Consider the following 24,153-nt stretch of genomic DNA (forward strand, 5'->3'; position numbering starts at 1 on the left):
CCCTGATATATACCTAGAAAAAGCCGTTCCACTCAATGTGAAAGCTGTCGGAAGTACAGAGCCGTTATTCGCCATAAGGAGCTGTAGCGCCTGTTGCGACCGGGCGGGGGCACCCGATCCGAGCTCCGTGGCCTCCGACATACGAGTGGTAGCGTGTATGATGCGAGCGGCCAGCCGCTGTTGCAGCCGTAAAGAAGTCCAGAAGCCGTAGGCTAACGTAACTACTTCATAGCGAGAGGTGAGCCGAAGCCAAAGAACAATGCCCCGACGGGCGAGGTTACAATACAGGACTCGAGCAGAGCGACAACATCGATTCGCTGCTCTAACAGGAATGGTTTACAACGCTTGGGAGCTCTATTTATACCCGAAAGCGGTAACGGTCAAACGCAACACGCTGGAACACGCACAACACTCTTTCCAGAGTTCGTAAGCCGTTCATAGCCTCGGGCACTTTGAGTCCGAGAGAGGGGAGAGAGGAGGACTCCGTTGCGATCACCGGGGCCTGCCTCTGTGTCCTTGAAGAGCGTGGAGACGAGCCGTGCAGGCAGCCGCCGAAGTTCAGCCGCCGCAGGCAGCCGCCGAATGCGCAGAGAGCGAAGCGTCTGACGAGGCTTTGTCGCAACTTGTTGCCGACATGATTTCGCCTGTTTTCGAAGGCGCACGAGTGGCTTCGCCGCACAGCCGAGGAGTGATGCGGGGAAGTACTGCGGCGCTGGCCCATTCGTAACAGCTTCTCCGCCGGGGGTCCGAGATCCCGATGGATAAGGGTCTGCAACCGTTGTCCGGAGGGATGCTGTCGAAGTGAAGTGTTCGGCAGACGCTCGACTCCAGGCCTTGTCTGTACGACACCGTGCTGGAGCCTCACCGGGCGGGTCACTGGACGAGTAGTGGCTCCCCAAGAACGTCTCTGGCTTGGTCAGGCAAGCAACAGAACACAGGAAGACACAACCGCATCGCCGGCAAGTGCGAAGACAAATCAACACTGAAGATCCACCAGGCTTTTAGTTGCGATAAAATACGCTAATAACTAACTACTCTAGTTATATTTTTGCCCAGCAGTACTTTAGACACGTGAACAAACCTGAAAGTTGACATTTCGCGTGATTGGAAATGTCCCACACAAAAAAATTGCAATCGTAAAGGGCGAAACCTGTTCCAGGAAAAACAATGAAATTGAGAAAGTCAGGCGTCTACAAGCCACTTCTCGCGCTGAGAGCTGCGATTCGAGCTCCCATCATTGCTCCGAGTTTTCCCCTTGTATCGCACTTTAGGTGCGCCCGTTCTCTGAAAGAGACTGCTGCGACCGCGTGAAAAGACACCGGTCGTTTTGTTCGACAAAGGTCGAGCGCGCGGAGGAGCGAGCGAGATTTTCCAGCGTTCGAACGTAAGGCGCGCACTCCTTCTAGGAGGCGGCGTTCCCTTGGCGCGATGCGAGCTCATGGCCTTGCCTCTGGGCGTGCCCGCACTGAAACACGCGCCACAAGTACGTGCGAAAATTTTCCCTCTATCCTTCTTGCTTGCCTTTTCACGAACGCGTTCGGCAAGCAAACGCCGGAATGCGTTTGCGTTCTCTCCTCTAGGCTGGTCGGTTCTCGACTTCGGCTAAGCCGCAGTCGACACCGCAACCTCAACTAGCTCCGCCGATGTTGGCCTATCATCGGGAGCATCAGCTGGGAGTGACAAGGCCACGAGCCGCTCTTTCGACACCTCGTAACTTCCAACAGACCCTATCTCGTCATCCCTCGCGTTTTCGGCGACAGCCTCAGCACGCGAAGGCCGAAGTGTGTTCCCGTTCTCCTTCCTCACTGCTAGAACTACACTACAACCAGGCTGCCCTGTCTCAAAAGACGGCTCGGCCGCCCCAGACACCTGAATCTCTACGAGCTCGGCTGGCCGTTGCTCGAGGTCAGCTACCTGAGCGGGTGGCAGGACGGAATCGGCTTGCTCAGTGGCGAGATCGTGATGACTCCCAACTGAACCGTGCAAACCGTTTGCTGCCTCGGCTGCAGGCTTTCCCACCACGTCGCTCGTTTCTGTGCTACCGTCCGAAGGAACAACCTCCGTTTCGGCGGACTCGTGTTGCCTTTCGGTAGCCTCATCGTTTACGCATTCCTGCGAAACGTCGCTATCTCGCGAAATGTTCACGTTCAGACCGGTAGCCATTTCCATGGCCTCCCGCGAATTGGAACCGTCCGAACACTCCGCCGAGATCTCCAAAACAAACTCCGACACATTATCGCACTCAGTGGACACGCACTGCCCTCTGCCGCCTCTGCCCACAGTCTGAGCTAATGCGCCGTCGTTATCTCTCTCAGCAACCTTGACGCACTGCGGGGCAGCAACGGTCGCTTCCGACTCGCGCTCCCGAGCGTCTGCTACTGCTGCTACTGGCAGCGCTGGCACGGTGCTTTCCTCGACAACGAGGTCTTTCTCGAGCAACAATTCTAACTCTGGGTTTCTCAACTTCGCTTTTTCGCGCAAGAGTTGAATTTCGTGCTCTAGGTTCTTGTTCTCCCGTTGGAGTCTCTCTCCCTCGAGCTCCTTTCTTCGCGAATCGTTCTTGCTTTCAACCGCCGCCTTCGCTCCGAGTTCGCGAGCCTTCGAGCGCGTCAGCGCGAACACTATCCCTTCCCCGAAAACGAGTCCCCTTTCGCGCAGCAGCTGATCGGACCTGTTCGAGAAAAGATACGGATACTGTGCCTGAAGGCTGGGAGAGACAGCGGCCTCGGTTTCGAGCTTTCCGAAGGGACCATCGATGGTTATCCTGGCGATCGGAAGACACACGCTTTGCGCTTCTACGGCCTGCTTTATCCACGCGCGATTGCCCGTGAATTGGTGCGGTTCGACGTAGGACGGGTGGACCACGTCCATTGTTGCTGCGGAATCGCGAAGCACTCGGCACGGTTTGCCGTTAACTGCAAGCTCGCGTACGTAGGGCTCTAAAAGTTGTCTGCTCTCCTCATCCTGGTGTACTATGTGAAAGACAAGCTTGCCCTTTTTGCAACTAACTGCGAAATGCCCTGTCTCGCCACAATCGTAGCACGCGGACTGCTTGCGCGCTTCGAAAGCCTTTTTTCGGCGCTGTGCCTCTGCGTTTGCGCTCTTTTCGTTTTCCGAGCCCGTTTCATTATTCGCGGATTCGGTCACTTTTGCTCCGCTCTTTTCGTAGGGAGCTCTGCCTTTCGGCCCTAACTTATCAGGCCTCGGCCTGAACTCTTTTTGGCCGTCTTTCGGCCCCTGCGCACCTCGACGTGCGATGAACTCGTCGGCTAGTTGAGCTGCCTTATCCACAGTATCTACCCCTGGCCTATCTTGCACCCAGAGTCTCAGGTTTTCAGGTAGGCGGCGGTAAAACTGCTCAAGACCGAAGCACTCAACTACCTTGTCGTGCTCTCCGAAGGCCTTTGCCTCTTTGAGCCACTCTTCCAGGTTTGCCCTCAGCTTGTAGGCGAACTCAGAGTACGACTCGCCCCTGGCTTTCTCGGCTTCACGGAACTTCTGGCGAAACGCCTCTGCTGACAGCCTGTACTTACGCAGGAGGCTAGACTTGACTTTCTCATAGTCCTCCGCCTCCTCCTTTGGCAAGCGGGCCATCACGTCGGATGCCTCACCTGGCAAAAGCGTAAGCAGCTTTTGCGGCCATGAGTCTCGGCTAAACTGGGCCCTCTCACACGTACGCTCGAAGTTGACCAAAAAAAGACCGATGTCTTCTCCTACCTTGTAGGATCGCATTAGGTCACACATTCGCAGCGTAGGCCGCTCAGTCGCCGCAGACTGCACGCTTGGCGCGCTGCTGTCACTCTCACGCCTAGGTCGAGATGCCTGGACGTCTAGACGCTTCATTTCCAGCTCATGCTGTCGCTCCTGTTCTCGCCTTCTATCCTCGCGTTCCTCTTTCCGCTTTCTTTCCTCGCGTTCCTGTTCTTGTTTCTGCCTTTCGAGCTCCTGTTCTCGCTTTTTCTCCTCGCGTTCCTCACGCTGGCGCTCAGCCTCAGCAGCCTGACGTTTAGCCTCTGCCTCGGCGGCCTGACGGTTAGCCTCTGCCTCGGCGGCCTGACGTTTAGCGGTCTCCCTGCCATTGATGGTCTCAATGCAATCAGACAGCTCGTCATCGTCAGCCCCGACAGCGAGTATAGCCTGTATCAGCTCTGGCTTTCTCAGTGCGTCCGTAACATCCAAGCGCAACTCTTTTGCAAGCTCCAACAACTGCGGTTTTTTCAACGCTTTCAAATTCATGGCCGGTCTAGAGTACTGCTTTCCCACTGCTCCAAAAATGTTTTGCGCGAATAACCCACGCGACAAAAACACGCCCTACCAGCTATCCTCAGAAGCCTGGTAAAACTCAGTGAAGAAAAGTCCCGCACTCACCCTTGACCGCCGTGAATTCTGCGAAGTCCGAAGCCGCCTTGACGTCCGTTGTGTTGGGTCTCGCACCGCTGGCTTCAGGTGTTACGAAGTTGCCATCCGACCGCTGCCAACCAGTTGTTGCAACCGGAAAGGCAGACTGCAGCCGGGAAGACGTCCTGAGGCCGTAGGCTAACGTAACTGTTTCATAGCGAGAGGTGAGCCGAAGCCAAAGAACAATGCCCCGACGGGCGAGGTTACAATACAGGACTCGAGCAGAGCGACAACATCGATTCGCTGCTCTAACAGGAATGGTTTACAACGCTTGGGAGCTCTATTTATACCCGAAAGCGGTAACGGTCAAACGCAACACGCTGGAACACGCACAACACTCTTTCCAGAGTTCGTAAGCCGTTCATAGCCTCGGGCACGTTGAGTCCGAGAGAGGGGAGAGAGGAGGACTCCGTTGCGATCACCGGGGCCTGCCTCTGTGTCCTTGAAGAGCGTGGAGACGAGCCGTGCAGGCAGCCGCCGAAGTTCAGCCGCCGCAGGCAGCCGCCGAATAGGCCTCCTGCGCTGGAGTTTTGGCGACATGCAGCGCCCCTAGCGGCCAACGCCTCTGGGTAGTACAAAAGCAGACGACCCTCGCCGCCCTCCATGTGTTTCCAATTACAAGCCAGAGTGAAAGTTGGTTGTGGCGCTTTGTGGCGAATTTAAATGACTGCATATTGTATGAAATAGCCCTTAAAGTAGTTGCAGAGGCTAAACAAAATAATATCCGCTAAAAGAAGCCGATTTGTCGGCTTTCTTTTAGCGAGCTTTCGCGATGGTCGCGGCGTGGGACAGTATCGCCAGGTCGGGTGGTTTAACTGTTTCACGAGAGTTACAGTTTTTTATTCTTGCGTGTGGTCGACAAAGGAAAGTTCATGAGTAGCATAAACACGGAACGCTGCTCATCCTATATCCTGAGGTAACTGCAAAAGGTTGCTTCAGCGGGAGCATGCAAGCGAACGCAAGAATTGCGCAGCCGACTCAGCTGACACTGCTGGCCTGGCACCGCCTTTGAAACAAGTGGAAATTTTGTTTCGTATTTTCGCAAACTAAGTGATTCTTGCGTAACGTTTTACGCCGCACGATTTACGCCGCACGGGAGGGTACATGTATACTAGCGAGTAGGTGGGGCAATAGCGCCAAATAAACAAATTAAGCGCTATTAAAGGACGCAAAACATGCACCAAATCACACGCCCGCTGCCTGCAGAGATGTGTACTTCTATAACACCACATAACACAGCACAACATAACACAGCCGCATACACGGCGCGGGGACCGAATATTTACATACGATCATCACTGACTGTGTTGGTTTTCTAGTGCAGGGGTCGTCGAATCTGAACGCCGACACGCCAGTTTTGACCTCAAATGGAGTTAGACAGCGAGGCAAGAACAGAGAATTGGCGTCCTCCAGTTGAATTGCACCCCATCTTCACACTTCGCCAGATTATTGTCAAATATTATGAGAAATTCGCTGAATTTTTTCTCTTTGCATTCAAAGCCCCCCTCCTCCTCCCCCTCCCCCCCCCCCCCTTCCGATTTGCCGTCCAGCCCTCCGCCGTGTCGGCTGCATGGAACTCGGCCGTTGCTGACCCTCATTCTAGGCTATTAAGTGCGAACTGGGAATGTATACTGCAAGAGCGTAATTAAGTAAAGCGAGAGCAAACAAGGAAAGCGAGCGGCCTCTTAGTTCGCCCGACCACTTTGTTTTACGGCCACTAATTTCGGAATCGCAAAACAGATTCACGCTTCTGACGGTCGCGGCAATTTGTCACTGAGACACGCAACAAAACGGCAAGCTAACGCTGCACCGTGTATTCGTAACGGCGACGCAAACGAGCACTGTTTAATGAAAGTGCACGCATAGTGTGCAGGTACGCAAAAGAGCGGCGCACCGCAGCAGGCGAGCCTGCGGTCCGCCGGACTCGCTGGCTGTTTAAAGCGCGATCATCACCGATTGCGTCACTCTTCTTGGCTGTTTTTGAGAAGTCTCTGTCACCTAGAGTATTAGTTTAAACTAGAAATTTCACTTAAAATTTCACTTCGTACGACCATCGATCGGTGAACCTGCGAGTAGCAGACGCCGTCACGGTCCCGGCACTTTCGTCGGCGCTGTAAACGTGTTAAGCGCTGCAAAGCTTTTTCCCCTAATGCCAAGTTGATCGCTGAAATAGATCGGACGCGTCGGGGATGAACTGGTGACCACGGCGCAAAATAATCGGGAGCGTCGAGCTCATTTTGCTTCTGTCAACACGGGATCCTATGGGACCCGCGCAGCTTTGTACTACCCGGAAGCACTGCCCGGAAGCCGCTTGCGCAGCGCCCCCTGGGCAGCGCAGGAGGCCTATGCGCAGAGAGCGAAGCGTCTGACGAGGCTTTGTCGCAACTTGTTGCCGACATGATTTCGCCTGTTTTCGAAGGCGCACGAGTGGCTTCGCCGCACAGCCGAGGAGTGATGCGGGGAAGTACTGCGGCGCTGGCCCATTCGTAACACGCCGTTATCCTCTCACTGCTACCACCCAATGCAATTCAAATTTCCCGCTTTCACAATGGTCGCGCACCCTCTCCCTGAAACTGCATCAGCGGAGTCTGTTCTTTTTGTGCTTACTTTTTACTCACGCACGGGCCGGCGTTGCACTGTCACTTTTTTTCGCTTACTATTGTAAAAAACAAGCCAACGATCGAGCGTTCCTAACTAAACGAACACTGCGCTGCCGGTTAATTACCGATATTTTGCCTCAAATGTGCCTACAGTTTTCTTTGCACTAAACAAAGGGGAGATGTATGACATGCGTGAGCGGGTCACGAGTTTCGAACGTTTGTGACAATATAAACCGCTTGGCTTTCGAAGCATTTTGTGTTACTCCGCGACGACAGTCCCTATGACGGAACGCCGTGAGGCTGTACTTGGGTCCCGCGAGCGAGCTACGAAGACAAGGCGAGCCCCTAAAGTGCTCTGCACTTAAAATTCTCTCTTCAACCCGTGCTTGAATCCCCTCGCCTCCAACAACAGAAGGAACTGGTACTAGGGTGTGGCTGGCGAAGGGCTGGCACCTCAGCGAAACAGAAAATAGAACTTGTCTTTCACACAAATGGGCGCAATTAGAATGCAGCATACCGCAGTGCCTGCTGCAGGATCCTACGAGAAAGTGAGTTCAGAGAAGTCGTCAAAAAATATGGTTTTGAGGTGCTTCAGAGGAACAGGCGCACCAGTTAAGTACACCCAACCTTTAAAAAATTTAGGGCAATCCCCTCTCTGAAAGTGGTTCACTGTAGAAGCACTAAGGTGTGGGCTCTTCCGCACGCTCCCGCTCCATCCACAGGAATCGCCTTAAATAATCCCCATTCACCCGAACTTCATCCACCCGAATGACCTGATTAGGACCTTGGAATAACACCCAACCAATTATTTTATGCCAAGAAGATTTTTCGACGCCTTTTCGGGAACAAGAAGAGAACGGCGGAATCGTCTCCTTGGACCAACGCCAAAGCCGCCCGGCTGCCGACCACGTGCGGAGGCTCCCCGCGCCGACGCCACGACAGCCGCGGTGCTACGATGAAGCCGTTTCATAGAGACAAGAACGACGAGCCATCGACTTCAAGAACTGAAGAGATGGAGATCGAAATCTCAGGGCCCGTTTGCCCGAACGTGATAAGTCGGAGAATAAGTTCTCAACTACGACTTATGCGCTTAAGTCATTTGCCGGAAACCGAAACAAGCGCGCGGATAAGCCTTGTTTACATAGGAAGGACCCGGCCAGCGTACGCAGATAAGTTGCGGACTTATAATTAAAGGATGGCTGTCGTCTGCACGAACGTTTTGTGAGGACAATAGCCTCCAGCGTCGGCTTCTGCGCTAAATATACGCGTTTATTTCAGGTACAGACTGGTTGAGCCGTAATGTTTTTTATATGTCAGTATTGCGTTGTCGGTAGAACAATGTTGCTTTCTGTAAATCGTTATAGTATATATTGCAGTAGCACAGACGCGCACTCCAACACACAAGCCATCGGCCGTGGTTGCGTGGTAAATTTATTAGCGCCATTTCGCTTGTGCAACTTTGGCGAGAGCAAGTCGCAATAATGAGTGTGCTGAAACAGCCATGGCATTAATCCTTGTAACCAAAAATACGAGAACATCGTCGTCAAAATAAAATAATGTGGAAAGCCTGTTCACAAGCGTCTTCTGCTTTCCGTGGACATGTGAAACTAGATGTGTAGTCGCGCCACGGGAAATGGTTGCGTGTGGGGGTATTTTTATACGTCTCAGACAACAAGGTTCCAACTGTGGAGCAATTTAACTGATAATGTTTGCTCTATTTCACAACGATCGCAGCTTCTAAAGCAGGCAGACGACTGTCGGCAAAATGCGGCAGCGTTTTCTTTAGCTACAACGGGCTTAGGTGACGCCCACTTGGCTTTCTAGCGTACTGCGAGCTGATTTTCTGGCCGCCGATTGTTGACTTTTCAGTCTGTTTCAGTTTCGGTTTCGTAGCGTTTCCCCTAGATTTTGTTAAAGTCCCTATATATTTTGTATCCGTGTGATCAGCTAGGTACTCGATGGCTAGGTACATATATGTCGCTGGTACCCAATACGTTTTCCCTGGATGGTCACGTGCGGCGATTCCGGCAACCAACTTATTTGGCGCGGCTGTCTCCGACTTATCGTAGTCGGCGGTCGCCGTCTTATTGTAGGTGGGAACTTTTGCGTACGGGCAAACTGGTCCTGGTGCTGTGAACCACGTCGAACAGAACGACGCCAGAGAAACCCACGCCGCGGAGATCGGCACCAACATGTACCCGCAGAGCACCGAGCCACGCAGAACCGAGCCCTACGACCCCTCATGGAATCAAGCCGTACGCAGGAGAACAAAGCAACCGCCTAAAAAAGAACTCAAGGCGAAAGCTACAGCTGAAAGCGGAGCCACGTTGGCCGCCCCGGCGGAGAAGACAGCGCCGATATTCAACGTCGCTTTCAAGAGAAGAACCCCGAACCTGCCCAAGGAAGACTTCAAAATTATCATTCGACCGAAGAAGGGGCTACAACTGAGCTCCTTCACGGTGCCGCAACTCACACAAGCCATCGCCAGGGCCTGTGCCATCGGAATAAAGAACCTCTAAGACGTCATAGTTCGCCCCGAGTGGACGTCAAACATCATCCCGGTGAGCACGCCTACGAAAGACGCTGCCAACGAGCTTAGAAACCTGGAGAGCCTATACATTGGTGGCTACAAGTATGACGTCGTGTCGTACGTCGCTTACTCAGAGCACAAGGTCAAGGGAGTCGTGCATGGCTTCGAGCCAGGTACCTCGTCGGCAGAACTATTAGCAGCTCCCTTAGCGAAAAGTAATACGTTTGAAATACGTACGAGTACGCTTGAAGTGCACTTCAAATATGCTTGGTATTTGTAAATGTATTTTAAGTGCATTAAAAATTGCATTTTCTCAATTTTTATAAATATTGAAAATACATTATTAAAAATACGGGAAAAATACAGTGCTTTTAAGTACCCTCCAAATAGATTAAAAATGCACTGAACCTCACGAATGTGCGCTTAAGGCATTCAGAATATATTGAAAATGTATTTCTTCCCGCCAAACGATCATGGTGTAAATGCACTGTAAATATTATAAAAATACACTTACCTAACTACATTTAGAGCAGCACTCTAAAGTGTGCTGAAGCATGGAAATATACTCCGAATATATTCGAAATACATTTCAAATGCCTTTTACGTTTGTCGAACGAACATGGTAGAAATACACTCTTAATGCATGAAAAATACTTATAGAAAATACATTTTAAATGTATTCATAAAGCTTTGCCGAAATACATTTCGAGTACACTACAGGCGCTGCTTCAGTTGCTGAATTGTAAGATTCACGTAAAGCATCTCTGAAGTGCCGGATAAAATACATCTCAAATGAATAAACGTACTGAGAATTTCTCCGCGATGTTTACTTATAATAAACGCAACTGAGGGAGATACTCTCACTTACTGCGCTGCAGACATAACTCTGCGTATTAGAGAGAAACTCGGCGTACAAATATGTAAGCGGCGGTGTTCCAACGCAATCGGCAAAGAAAAAACATCGAATTCAACGAGTATATATATGTACGAAAACACTCTCACTTTGCCAGCGTTGTTACGACGGTATCGCTGTGGAGGCTTGGAAAATTTTCTTTTTCTGAAAAATATTCGCCTTAGATGGACAACCCTGGCTATGCTTGGGAGGACGAGCAGCTCGGAGCCTCTCACTGCCGCTCACTACCTCCTCCTCTGTGCCCGGCACCTGCGGCGCGAGCTGAGAGGCGCACCCCGCCTTCACGTTTTGTCTGCCTTCGCTGCGTTTCTTTTGCCTGTCCTGTTTCGGACTCCTCAACGCGCGGTCGTCGGGTGGACGCAGTCTCTACTTGGACGGCGCGTTGCAGCGGCGTTGGCCGTCTAGCCAAGGTAAGCACGATATACCGGCTATTTGCGCGTACGGTGTCGCACTACAATTAATTGACGTATGTTTGCTTTGCAATCGAAGAGTGCTAATGCCCTTTATAAAATCCGGACGTGGTTGTTAAGCTTACCTCCACCTGCGAGCAAGATTTCCTACCGTAACTACGCCGTGCAAGGGAATGTACTCACAAATCAACGACAGCAAGAAGACGTGAAAAAATGGATTTTAGTGCTTTCCTTTTTGCGCCTAATTTTTAGCTCGGGCCCTGCTGAGTGGACGGGGGACTGTTGCTACGAGTTTCCTTGTAGATCGAGTACTAATTGAGGACTAACACTTGCATTAAACACATAACCGCCAGGAACGTTTTTAGCACAGCCTGTTCTCAGAAAGTCCGCCGTCGATGTTTACGCGCTTGAGAAATTTGCGAAGTGTATCCAGGGACGCAGCTTTCTTTTGTTTTCTGTTCGCAGCAGCCGCTCACAGCTGCGCATGTTCACAGGAGCCGCCGTACGGGGAAGGAAGCCAGTTTGTGGCATACATTCATCCGACTAATGCGCGTGGCCGGGCCATACGGCGGGAATCCGAGCAGCCTTCGCGATTTTTGTCGGTCGCATGTCGCCATTCTGTCAACTAAAGCCATGAAAGAGCTTATGCCGTCTGTTTCGAAGTGACCAAAACCCAGACAACGCAACAACATCAAAAGGACATCATTGGGATGTCCTAAGTGGGAGGTCAGGGACATCCCACGGACATCCCAAATAATGCCCAGCAAGCTCCCGAAAACCTCCCAAGTGGAACAACAAAAAACGTCAATAGGACGTCCGAAATACTGCCAATGAGGTACCTTCTTGGGACATAATTAGATGGTTTTTAGGACTTTGTAGGGATACGAAATATTTTGTTCTAAATTTACTTGTATTCATTTTCAGGCATGCCAGAGCAGCCAATATTCTATTTAAGAGCCACAGTAGACCATTGTACAGGAGAATATTTATTTTGCATCATTCATCACTACACACAACACAGCAGTCTCAAATCAGAATGTCTTTGGTTACAATCCTGAACACTTGCAGCGAATGGTGAATTTTTTCGTTGTCTTGGTGCTGGAGGTCGGACTCAGTCGTGCATGCTTGTGGGACGTGCTGGATCGTTCGGTTGCCGTCGTGGAGCTGCAGCCCGCTCGGCAGCATGCCTAAACCACGACATTGAGGCCTGCTCGACTTCCTTCAGAGTCGCTGGTGCGGCCTTGTTGTCAGTCAGGACAGCTGCACGAATTAGAATAATTTTAAGTAGACACATGCAACTGGGCTTTCATGTTACAATACAGGTTTGGCCCTCTTGCTGGGTTGCCACTAATTGCTCCACCTGTGTTCTACTAAGCTGGTAATAGACTAAGCGACAAATTCTGTGACAACCTCCTTACAATCAAAACCGTTGAACACAGGCAAATTAGGTCCCCTTGAATGTTCAGAGGTCCAATGTGTTTTGTGAAGCACCATTACTTACAGAAGCCTTCTTTACGTTGACAGATAAAATTGGTTTGTACAAATTTGAAATAAGTCGAAATACATGCACAATGGAAAACTTACTACACAATTGTTCTTGCAGTGACCATATTTTTCACCTAATTTTATATAACCTGATGACTGTTCAACGTCTTAAACTTGCTTATTCTTTCCCCTCCACCCCACCCCCCGTGCAACATAATTAGTTACAATAGTATCTGATGACAAGTCACTAGAGGAAACATTAATTAATGTAATATCTTGTTAAACTGAACCTGGATAGCCTAATACAATGTTTTTCACTTATGAGTTTTGTTAAATAAGAGTGCATTTAGCCCAGATTGCATATGAGTATAGATGTTTGCTTTATGTTCTTTACAAGACAAGACGGGGCGAGAGAAAAAGCTGCTGTGGACAGCTTGATGACTCTCGCCCTGTAAAGTATTAAAAACCAAACAGTTCTTTCTCTCCTCCTGGTGACTTCTGTGCAACAAGGTTCAGCCAAACATTGCCAAAAATCACTTACTACACATGAGCTTGCAGATATTCAATTCACAGAACTTCTTCTTCCCCTTTGCACCAAACCAGCTGAATTCGACAGCTACATCCCAAGGCAGGAGGCTTTTCAGGATGCGGCTTGCTTTTTGCTTAGCTGAATTGCCACCCTGAATGACCATGTGCTTTTTCTGGTAGAACAAAGAGAAGAAAACACAGCAAAAGATGAAGTACAAGAGCTCACTTGAAACATTTTTAGAAAATGTCACCACCTTGTACGATTTGACGCTAAAATATGTTAGGAGGGGGTAAATGATGGCACTATTTTTTATTTAGCCACTTAGATTCATTTACTAACTCAAAACTTAACAACAAACTAGAAGGTGTTACAGAAAAAAAAGGTTTGTAGTACACAAGCATTTAAAGACTACGGCCACTGTACACCAGAGATGCATAGAAGTTGGCACAGCATATTGTGCCAGTTCATCAAAACTCAAACTAATAACATACCAAAGCTAGCTGAGGTGCGAGTGGAAGGTTACAGGTTAATTTAAACTGATATCATAGTTTTTATGCACTCTGAAATCTTGTACAGCGGAATCTCGATTAACAGAAATTGTTTAAACGAAATTGCTGCTTAAACGGAACACTAGCCCGCTAAGTTGGTGTTTTGTATTCAGATAATGTAAAACGGAACTAAAATTTCCACGTCACCGTGTACACGGAACTGGAAACAGAATTTGTCCTACTCATTGCCATGAGCATCAACATTTATCGGTTCCAGCTGTTTCCTTTTTTTTTAACCTCGTTGGCCTAGTGAGCTTCATATAGTTAGTAGTCGCCGTGTCAGCGTGACAAATGCAACGTCGCAGTTCCTGCTCCGGTCATTCGGCCTCAATTCAAGACGCCGAGGTTACAGGGCTCAGCTCCTGCCGCCTTGTTCCCGCCATTGTAGTGCTATTTGCACTTCATTACCGTGTTACCGTCTTCTAAATTCCTGTCTCGTAAGCACTCGTGAAATTGAGGACTCTAGTCTCCGTGAAGATGCAGTTGCAAGGACTCAAAACAAAAATAATTGATGCATTTTGTAGTGCACAGCAACTCATTGTTGCCAAAGCAACTGCTGTGCCTAAACATCTTTAGTTTTCTTGCTTTCTGAAAAACTGTCAGCTACATTCACCTTCTAGAGTCTATGAAATGGCATTTGTACACACATAAATTTGCACTTTCACACATTTATCTCCGTACACGGAACTCCTGTTCAACAAAACTAATTTTTTCGATCCCTTGAATTTTCGCTAATCGGGAGTCTCCTTCAGCCTCAACTATAAAGAATGGCAACAACACCTTGGCTGCTCAACATCATCGCTGCTATGTCAAGTATCTAGTTAGTCAGTGGAGCTAATGAGGAAACACATGCATGTAGCACTATCAGGACAGCAAGAACGTTATAGAATAAACTTATTTACCATTCCAGCCCGTGCCTCCTTGCTGCGAGAAAGTTCCTCGTCGAATTCTAAGAGGTCCTCAATTTTCGCAAAGGGGAGCTGAGGAATCTCTTGTGAATGGTGTGGTTCGTTCTCACTCCCACTGAGAAGCTGCGCCAAACATTGCGAATGCTTCTGCTGGGTCAGTTTGATCTCATTGAGAGTTGTGAGAATCCTCTGCATAAAAGCTGAAATGAGAATGATGCTCAGATTAAAATAGCCTTGAATTTAGATTTCAGGACTATATGCAAAGTTTGGAGGCATCGTCATTAATCAGAGCCATGCTTGGCGAAGCTAAAAAATAAAGCACAATTTTTATATAACCTTTCCATGTTGCCTGCACATACTGCAACAAAATCACTTGAAAAAAAAAACACTGTAAAAACAATGCAATGCCACGACATTACATATTTGTGGTGGTGGCTAGGCAGAACTGCCTTTCGCACGACTTACCAAGTAGTTGAGGGTCTGTTTCAAGCCTACTGCTATCCAGGCAACGCGGTATAGGATTGTGGGGGGCCCCTAGAATTAACAGGGAAAGAGGTAGAACACGAATTAGGGGTATGAGACCAAAAGAACACATTTATGCATTACAAGGTGAAAATGTCTCCAGCTTCAGAAAAGATCTTGTTACTAGTGTTTCAAGCATCGAAACAGATGAATCAGCTTAATTATCATAAACATCTCTGCATAACGACAACTAAAAGACCAAAATAGCCTGAACCAAAAGAAGTTCTGTTATGAGACAAATGTCAAAACCTGAAAAGTAAACGAAATAATAAGGCAACGAGGTCGCCCCACAGTCATTACAGGACCACTGAATACCTACTGGCATAATTAAACTGAGCAGCGGGATCTTCCAAAGCTGCGCGCACAGTAATGGGAGCATCTGAAATGAAACATGCACATGACGGAAAGATTACGTTTATGTAGCATACGAAAATGGCTTCTAAGTAAAATAATTAAGGCACCACAGTCATTACAAGACCGCCGAATACTTACTGCTGTACCGAGAGTGCGCACTGGAATCTCTCGAACCTCTGTGCACAGGGGTGGGAGCATCTGAAATGAAACACGCACATCACACAAAGATTGTTTAAGCAGCACACCACGGCCAAGTCAGGGATTACCTTGCAATCCAGAACTTGCTGGTGTGTAAGGGCTCACACATGCTTGTGAAGAGCCTGCAATGAATGCCACATAATTTAAGGGCACATGAACAAGCAAGATCATGAAATGCACCAGTGAAGTACAACACTTATCAAGAGCAAGCAAAATTTCCTACCAGCTTGGGAGTAGCCAACAGTGGCTGAAGTGCTTTCCCAATCTGAAAATTAAGACCTCAGTAACACTCGTGAAGGCACGTGAATAAGCAAGCTCTTATGAAGTTCACCAGTGTACAACACACATCAAAAGCAAGCAAAATATATTTTTACCAGCTTGGGAGTATCCAACAGTGTGTTCGTTGCCAAAGGTGGCTGAAGTGCTTTGCCAATCTAAAAATTAAGGCCTCTGTAACACTCGCGAAGGCACGTGAACAAGCAAGCTCATATGAAGTTCACCAGTGAAGTACAACACAACAAAATTTATTCTTACCAGCTTGGGAGTAGCCAACACCGTGCTGGTTGCCAATGCCAACTGTGGCTGAAGTGCTTGCCCAATCTGAAAATTGAGACCTCTGTAACACTCGCTCACCCATCATGCAAGTTTAGAGGCGCAAACTGAACTCACCACGATCTTGCACCCTTGGAGCCAATGATTGCGCTACAGGGCTAGGTGTGGTACCTTGGTAATAACAGTATGCCAGTTGTAAGTTGTCTGAACAAGCATGCTCAGAAACAATAATGCAATAACGTACCTGAGCACCGCACTCTCAGTTGAGACCGGTTAGTTCGGCGGTGTGGCGCATGCACTGCTGCCAAATCAGGTACACCTGAAATTCAAGGCAGGTTTACATTACTACATCCATCTTTAACAGCTGCATACATAACCACTATCTACTCTGATAATTGTATTGTAACAATACAGATATGAGGCCGTACTTGTTCTTTTGGGGAGTGCAGGTGGTGTTGGAGGCTTTGGAGGGACGTAATCTTCTTCATCACTTGCCGTTGTATCACTCCTGTTAGGGCTCTCATCATCATAATCCGACATAACAGCTGGGCGCCTCTTCCTTTTTCCTCGGCCTAACTCTCTCTCGCTGTTGGCATCCGAGCTATACTGCAGGCACTGCAGCCTCTCAACGGCTTTCTCATAAATGTCTGGAACAAATTGTTTTTTGAGTGCCAAGAACTTAAAACAAATACTTACCTATGTTTCCATTTAAAAAAAGCCTTACCGGCCAAGCCCTTCACCACACACTTCACTTCGACCCAAGTGTCTTCTGGTTGTGCACCATCAATTATCATTTTTCGCCGCTTGCTTGGGTTTCGTTCACCTGGCCAAAGGACCCTGTCTAGCGTGTCCCTTAGCCAAGTCCGATGAACGATGCCGAGGCAGTTGTCTTCCTCGGGGAATTCAACCACTGCAAACTCACCGCCTAAAAAAGTAGAGATAACTTAAAGGAAAGCATAAGATCAAGCACGCCTATATTGGTAGACTGCAGTGCCGAGAATGCATTTACACCGCTTGCATTAGTAACAACCATTTAATAATGCACAAAATGCCAACACTGCACGTTTTCTGCACAATGATTTGTGCCATCACTTCAGAAATAGCAAAACATTGGTTGGCGGAGCTTATTTAATGTTGATTTGAAAAAGAGAGGGGGGTGGGCAGTAAAGTCCTACTATGTACACACGAAATGGATTCATCTATCTGGCCGCTTCAATTGCAATTTCAGTCAGATTCTTTGTCCAAAACAGCAGCCAAAAGATTTGTGACCGTGGATCAGAGTGCAACGCAAGTGTACACATAAACAATGACGGCAAAAATGGGCATTACAGCAGAACCAGTAAGAAAACGAAGTCGGCTATCGGCTTGCTGTTGATATTTGCTACACCTTCTCCTAGGGTGCATGACATAGCTTTTTCAGTGCACGTTAAAGATTGCCAATACCCTCAAAATGACTGACAACCGATTTTTGTCGAGTATATTTTCTTTATCCCAATGAAAGGGTATCATTTATAACACCTTAACCTGAAACGGTTTTGCTGATAGCGCCCTAGAACATTTGAAATAGGAATTTTTAGATCTACCAGCCATACGTGTCTCGCGAAGAGGAAAGCTGGGAACCATGGCAGTGAGCCGTGCGGCAACACACTTTTAATGCACGTGAAATGAAAAGAGGTGCAGTAAAGCTCATTAATTCAAACTCACACCCTAGTCTCGGCACAGCCCTGTATATTTCAATGGGGGAAAACTCCCGATAATTCGAACGCGTCGGTATCCAGAACGGTTAATTTGAACTATGATTGAACTATCGCTCCTGGCAGAAGTAGTCGGCCCAGAGTGGTCACAATATGTTGCAAATCCAAACCAAGTTAAATTTACTAGAGATACAAAACAACGAAAAAAAAAAACAGCGTGACAGGTGCGTTACGCACCTGCTACAACTTCTTTCGCGTCTACAGAGGGTGGTGCACCACCGGCGCCATTGCTCCGGCCCGTGCAATCGTTATTTACGAAATCACCTGCCACAAACGTCTAGTTGCGTCTAATTCACAATAACAAGTCCAGAGGTGGCTTCTTTGTTTTCTGCCCGCGCAGAGTGGCGTGATTTCCTATCATTATGGCGCCCGTCCACTAATTCGAACTCTGCTTAATCGAACAATTTTACAGTACCCTTCAAGTTTGAACGAGCTTTTACTGTATTTAAAACTGGCCCTTGCTAAAAGAACAATAATGTACAATCTTTCCCATTCGTTTATGTGGTTCTTGAATCGCACGATGAAATGCGGGGTTGCTTGGACACGTAACCTAGTGTCACGCTTTGTCGCAACCTTTCAGACTTCAGAAATCTTCATGCGAAATTATAATTTTTACTTGTTTATTTATGAGTTCCTTAAGGTTACCCCGTATATAAAACGCTGGCTTCGATATGAGCTAGAGAACATGTACTCCACAAAAATCAGTTCTCTGTTCTTTTAATCCGTTGCCCTGAATGAAGGAATACAACATAGTTAAGGTGTAACTGCACCACATTAACCTCCTAACCCCCCTCACTTTTCAATAATAAACCACGGCTTGCATAAAACGTCATTATGCTGCTTACAGCATGTGCACCATTGGAAAAATGGCAAATTTTTTTCCAACTGGCAGCCTCACACATTTTGCTGCAACTTCTGAAAGTGGCCAAAAGTGAATGTCCGAAGGCTTGGAGGCAAGGTACACATCAAGGAGTGACGAGCCACACGGGTAGGAGTACAGGTCTTCAGTCTTTTCGTACTTTTTTCCAACTGCTACTGGTTGGTGGCTTAAAGTACAGTGGGCTATGTTTTCTATCTTCACAATGCTGCCATCCTTCATCAAGCATGCTGAATCTCTCCTGGTTGTTTTAAGCATGATTGGCACCTCACCAGAAATCTTGACTGATCTGTATTGAGGTCCAGTGCAGCCCAGTGGCAGTGGCCCGTTTTCATGCAGTGACGTCATTACAACACCAGTTGGTCCAGTGCTCGGAATGACCGAGGTCGATTCCTCCTGGCTGCTTGCATGGAATGTTGGGTGTCCAACCAGAGACCGCTCTTCTGCAATTCGATTGTAGAGCTGCTGCAAAGGCTTTTCTGGTTTGCGCACATACTTCTTTAGTTTTCCCATGTAGCTTTCAAATGGGAATGCGCTGTAGTTGTGCAATGACCCATGCATACGGACATCGTCTGCTACATGGATCAACCCATGAACATTGTGGGACACTGCATGCTTGCCATACAAAGTGATGTATGTGCTAACAAAGTGCCTCAGGAGCTTCTCTGCATAGTCTAAGTACTGAGCAGAATGTTTTGGACTGCTGAGTATGCTCACAGCACAGTGGAGTGTCAAAAAGTTGTCCATGAGAGAGTCTGAGATCTGCCCCTTCAACACCACCACTCCAGTGTACAGCAAAATAAGCCGGAATTCTGTCGCTTTCCACTTGTCGACGTCCGACAAACTTCTCGGTTGTCTGGACATATCTGACGGCACATAGTACCGGCTTTCAACATTTGCACCAGACAGCGAGTCCCTTGTTGCCTTGCCAATGCGGTATGACTTGTCACCTTTTGTCCAGAGCAGTATAAGCTTTCGCATAACTCCTAGACAAATCAAATGCATGTAGTCAAGAGGTATCTGACACACCATGTCAATGGGCAGTTCTTCTAAAATTGTTTCCCCAATGTGGTGCTCCTCTTGTTCTTTACTTCGGAAACTTGCATCTGTTCGCAGAGCCGCATCAAGTTGAGGAAAACACATCCGCCCTTGCAAGTGGTCCCCTTCAGTGACGCACTTCGAGCATGAAAAGTACCCACTGTGGCCTTTAATACTGAGTATGTACGACTTGGCCGGGGCATCACAAATTATTGCCCCAACTTGCAGTTGCACCATACGGTTGCCCAAAACAACTCCTGCCTGAAGGGCACTTTTGAGGTCGGTTACAAATGGCTCAAGGAAAACATTTGCCTTCAGAGCTTTGGCCTGGCCATAGTACACACCAACTGGAAACGGCTCACTTCCTTCACAATTGGCCACCTGACAAAGAATGGGCCAAAACTGGTCTCGTGTACTTTTAGTCAAGGGAAGCCCATCAACATTGACATTGATGATTACTGGGTCAGGCACGCGAGGCACATTTCGCAGTGCTCCTTCAAGCCCCTCACGCAAGCCGAAATGACAGTACTGGCCTGTATCCATAGTGCGCACACTTTCTGCTGTCCTTGGCGTGTGTAACAGTGTCCTGGCGCTAGCTGGCAGCTCTGAAAAACAATGGTGCGTGCGCAGTATCTTCAACAGCTTCGTGACTGTAGCCTGCGGTACAGCTGCCTCCACACTCCACGCCCGCAGCTTTTCCTTAAAGGAGGTTACTTCAGGGTCCTCCCGCATGAAAGAGTCATCGCAACACGAGGCATCGCTTTCGATGCCACGTTCCTCACCAAGTCTTGGATTCGGCGGCGCGATTAAAGATCCCAAAACAAGGGTTGCTGCCGCAGAAAAGTCGCCGGCCGGGAAGTCCGGTTGTGAGAGGTCAGGCGCAACTACTGGAGGAAAGCCTGCCGCTGCTTGCTCACGCGGCGCAGGTGGCGATTCGCAACACTCAGCTACCTCGAGAAATGTCGCAGCAGGGCTGCCAAAACGTTCAGCAGCACTACAGACCGTTTTTTCCCCAGCTGCTAGTATAAACTGCACGTCATTCTCTACTGCGCGACGCACGTGCCGGTGGGCAGTGGTCCTCGGAACAAAGGCCATGTTGAAATGTTCTTACGCTGCTATCGCGGCTCATCCGAAAATAAAACCACCACCGCGCACACACCGTGTAGATTAATCTGAAAATCTCACAAGGAATATTAACTCAAGTCACCCAAATGATGCGACCACATGTGTACTCACTGGGAAGCGCCATGCCTGCGCAGGGATCGGGCCGTATATCTAGGGGATCAAACAAGCCAAACAAATGAGAACACGCAGCAAAATAATACGTGATCGTAAACACTGCACTCAGCCTTGGGATTTAATATGATTACCTTGAGTAAACGCACGGCGACGAGACCAGGAGCGCTGCCCGAGGTACGCACACGGAGAGGCACGGAGAGGAGTCGGAAGAGCCCGCGGTAGCAGCGCCAGCGAGCGCTAGCGGTTCCACAGTTTCGTAACCAAAGGCACGATGTTGGTGATTTTGATTGAAAACAACATGTAACTATAAAAACGTTACACACCGCTATTTAATAATCGCTGCGTTTTGGTACTGAAATAAGGCATTAAAATTATTTTTATACAACGTTGCAGAGGTGGTGGTGGCCCCTCTATAGTACAGGGTGAAGACACCCTTTGAATGGTCCCGAGCCGCCGCTATTGGGTCAAATTGCCCAAAGCAATTGTTATCGTTTTCCGCAAAACCCAGTAACGCGAAATAGATAAGATGATTTAACCCTCGCAAATAAACCGCGTTGCGACAAAAATTGCAGCCCGGTCTTGCTACAGTGACTTGCTGCTGCGGCGAGCGAGTGATCCAAAATGGCGGCAGTGACAACTTGTTTGTTCGATGACACGAACGATGGGCCCGCTCATGCTTTCCCTGTATCCTTGCGTCCATGGAGGAATCCTCCATGCTTGCGTCACTACGTAGTTATGGGGAGCAACTTCTTTGCTCCCACCGCGACATTTTGAGCGAGACCCAGTGCATGATAAAACCAAATGGGCACATTGCTATGCCGGCAGCATTTGCTCGTCTAGAGCACCTGTGAAATAATTACAGCATCACAGTACTGCTAGTTGTGCGTACCAGGTATCAGGTACACGCAAGTGGGCACGTCCTAATCACAGCCATTCTGGGAATATTTTAGGAGCATCCCAACATTGACGTCCGCGGGACGTCATTAGTTCGTGGGTGCTGGGATATGGGACATAGGCACATTTTTGGGACGTCCGTAGGATGTGTGGTGTTGTCTGGGAAGTGTTAAAAGCGACCCACGTAATCTTTGGTGCATGTGGCAGTAGCGAAGGTGCTTCATGCCCAGGGACTACAAATTATTTGTTCATCTAAGACAAACTAGCCGCTAAGTTACAATCAGTTTCTGTTCCTACCGCCACCCAGAACCAAGAACCAGCAAAGGAAGGAAGGAGAAGGAATGCGGGTGGGGAGGGGGACTTCGAGGCAGGCAACCAGTTCCCTGCGCGAGACCCCTCGGTTCCCGGAACGGGTCCCCCGGGCGGGTTCGTCTCTTTTTGTTCCTTGGATTCCTCCCCCCAAAACTTCGCGAAACTTCAGGACGTTGGCCCCTTCCTCTTTTGTGTTTCCTTGCAACTTTTTCCCTCCTTGCTGTATTCATTTCGTAGCGCATTCACGAACACGTGTGCGCATTCCGAGAGGCCCTTAGGCCGCTCGTGGTCGAGTGTCAGACACGCGGAACCCGACGCGCTAAGGCTGGACCACGCCACCGGAGAATTTCAGAAATGTGCCGGCACCGAAAACAGCATGGGCAGCTTAGCGGTTGTGTGTGTTTAGAAGCCTCAATTTCCCATTTGCGTCTAAAGGGTGTAGTTAAACGAGTTTCTTTTAGGTGTCACGAGTATTTATGAAGCAAATATTTTTACTTGATGGTCCCCGAAGCTAACAGGTGTTTATCTTTTTTTGTATGTTAAAGACGCGAGCATTTACAATTATTTTCCGCGTTGCTCCCTAATTAAATGATGACGTTGTCTGTGTACAGCAAAAAGTATAAAATTACCTGCCGGTGATGTGCGGCGGAGAGCAAAAAAATTGCATGTGTGTGCAAGCACAAATACCCGTTTTCTGGCGTTGCTTGTTTTAATTGCTTCGGTTAGGTGCCTACGATATAAGAGCTTGTTATTTTAAGGACAGCGTGAAATTTTTCTTGCTTTTTGAAATAACCTTACTTTGCCGTTCCTTTGAAAGCATTGTTGAGTGCACACGCCAATCTAATCACATTTATGTAAGCTTTCTACTGCAATCCTGCCCATGCATTTTTAAATTGTTTCGCTGCGCACTATTTTTTTAGAACGTAATCTCCGAAGAAGGTGACGCCGAAATATGGAACACATAACAATAATTGTAGTTAATAAGATTACTGCCTATCTTATTTTATTAGCGTCCTGGGAGGTCACAGACCATTTTTGTCCAAGTTAGTTGGAAAACTAGAATTGCCACCGTTTCAAGTTCACTCAAGCGCCTAAGAAAGAGAAGTAGTAGCATAACTCTAAGAACTCTGTTGCATGTTTGGTAACGTTGTTATCTTAGCTCTGTTTTATTTTTCCTAATTTTCGCTAATTTTTATCCCTAGACAATTTCCAAACATAAGCCTCCCGCCCCCCCCCCCTCTCTCAACCCCCCTTCCCGCCACCATTCTTTCTTAAAAATGGTATTGAAGATCCGATGCCGCATGACAATATAAACTATGCTTACCATTACATAAATTGTCTTACGTCCTTCAAAAGGGCATTGTTTTCACGGCGTTTTTTTTTTTTTCTCAAGGGGAAACTAAAAAATCCTTGCTCGCGAGGGACGTTGGCACGGCTAGAGAAAAAGCCTGATTGATTTGACATTTATTTGCCTCTAAAAAAAGTGTTTCACTAATATTTTCCCATTTTCTTTTCACTGCAGCTGCTGGTGAAATTTCCCGCGTGGAGAATCCGAAGTACGAAGACTCTGATGCACAACGCTTCATCTGCGCTGGCTGCCGAGTTGGCTGAAAGGCATTCATTCCTGCTACTTAGTAATGGCGAAATTGGCCACTCGACTGAGATGTACAATAAAAAACTTTCAAACTGCCAATTTGTGCGCATACATGCTGTTCTTTTCAGTCATTTGCTGGCCCGCATTCCGAGCGTGGCCGGTTTACATTTTCACAATGGAGCATATTTTTAGCCTAGTGCCTATTAAACTTATTGAAACCACAATATGATAGTTTCTAGTTGAACGTTAACAATTCCACCTAAGACATATTGCCATGGTATCTCTCAATGTATTTAGGTTTTATTTAGTATACACTAGTAACACATTTTGAGTATATTTGAAACAGTCTTTTCTGTGCATTTAAAATGCATTACTAATACATTTTGCACGTATTTAAAATTACATTTTCTTAGCCTTTTTAATGCATTTAAAATGCATTAAATATATATTTTTCATGCACTGCTTACGTATTTTTGAGGTACATTTTAAATACATTGT

At 48.0% G+C, this 24,153-nt stretch overlaps 2 protein-coding genes across 3 annotated transcripts in view; both read right to left on the reverse strand.

Annotated features, from left to right (window-relative positions):
• Window positions 1–3,732, reverse strand: part of LOC144174150 (uncharacterized) — a 14,224-nt gene extending 10,492 nt beyond the window's left edge. The window contains exon 1 of the mRNA XM_077702683.1: window positions 2,389–3,732. Coding sequence (XP_077558809.1) covers window positions 2,389–3,732 — 1,344 coding nt within the window. The remainder of the gene's footprint in view (window positions 1–2,388) is intronic.
• Window positions 3,733–11,850: 8,118 nt separating this feature from the next.
• On the reverse strand, window positions 11,851–21,836 carry LOC144176636 (uncharacterized). Of its 2 annotated transcripts, XM_077705225.1 has the most exons (16): window positions 20,987–21,836; window positions 20,853–20,891; window positions 16,672–16,872; window positions 16,376–16,594; window positions 16,192–16,266; window positions 16,065–16,118; window positions 15,930–15,995; window positions 15,770–15,829; window positions 15,619–15,660; window positions 15,464–15,517; window positions 15,336–15,395; window positions 15,163–15,222; window positions 14,787–14,855; window positions 14,316–14,521; window positions 12,878–13,037; window positions 11,851–12,111 (listed from the first exon to the last, which is right to left on the reverse strand). In XM_077705225.1, exons 2-16 carry the CDS (start codon window positions 20,863–20,865, stop codon window positions 11,963–11,965), a joined length of 1,488 nt encoding a protein of 495 aa, XP_077561351.1. In that variant the 5' UTR covers window positions 20,866–20,891; window positions 20,987–21,836; the 3' UTR covers window positions 11,851–11,962. The 2 variants fall into 2 exon arrangements, with proteins under 2 accessions (XP_077561351.1, XP_077561350.1); XM_077705224.1 differs by lacking the exons at window positions 11,851–12,111; window positions 12,878–13,037; window positions 14,316–14,521; ... (9 more) ...; window positions 16,376–16,594; window positions 16,672–16,872 and having other exon boundaries at window positions 17,426–20,891.
• Window positions 21,837–24,153: the final 2,317 nt, after the last annotated feature.

The sequence above is a fragment of the Haemaphysalis longicornis genome, unplaced genomic scaffold (assembly GCF_048455015.1).
Source record: "Haemaphysalis longicornis isolate Haplotype H1 unplaced genomic scaffold, Haemaphysalis longicornis Haplotype H1 scaffold_1, whole genome shotgun sequence".
Classification (NCBI taxonomy): domain Eukaryota; kingdom Metazoa; phylum Arthropoda; class Arachnida; order Ixodida; family Ixodidae; genus Haemaphysalis; species Haemaphysalis longicornis.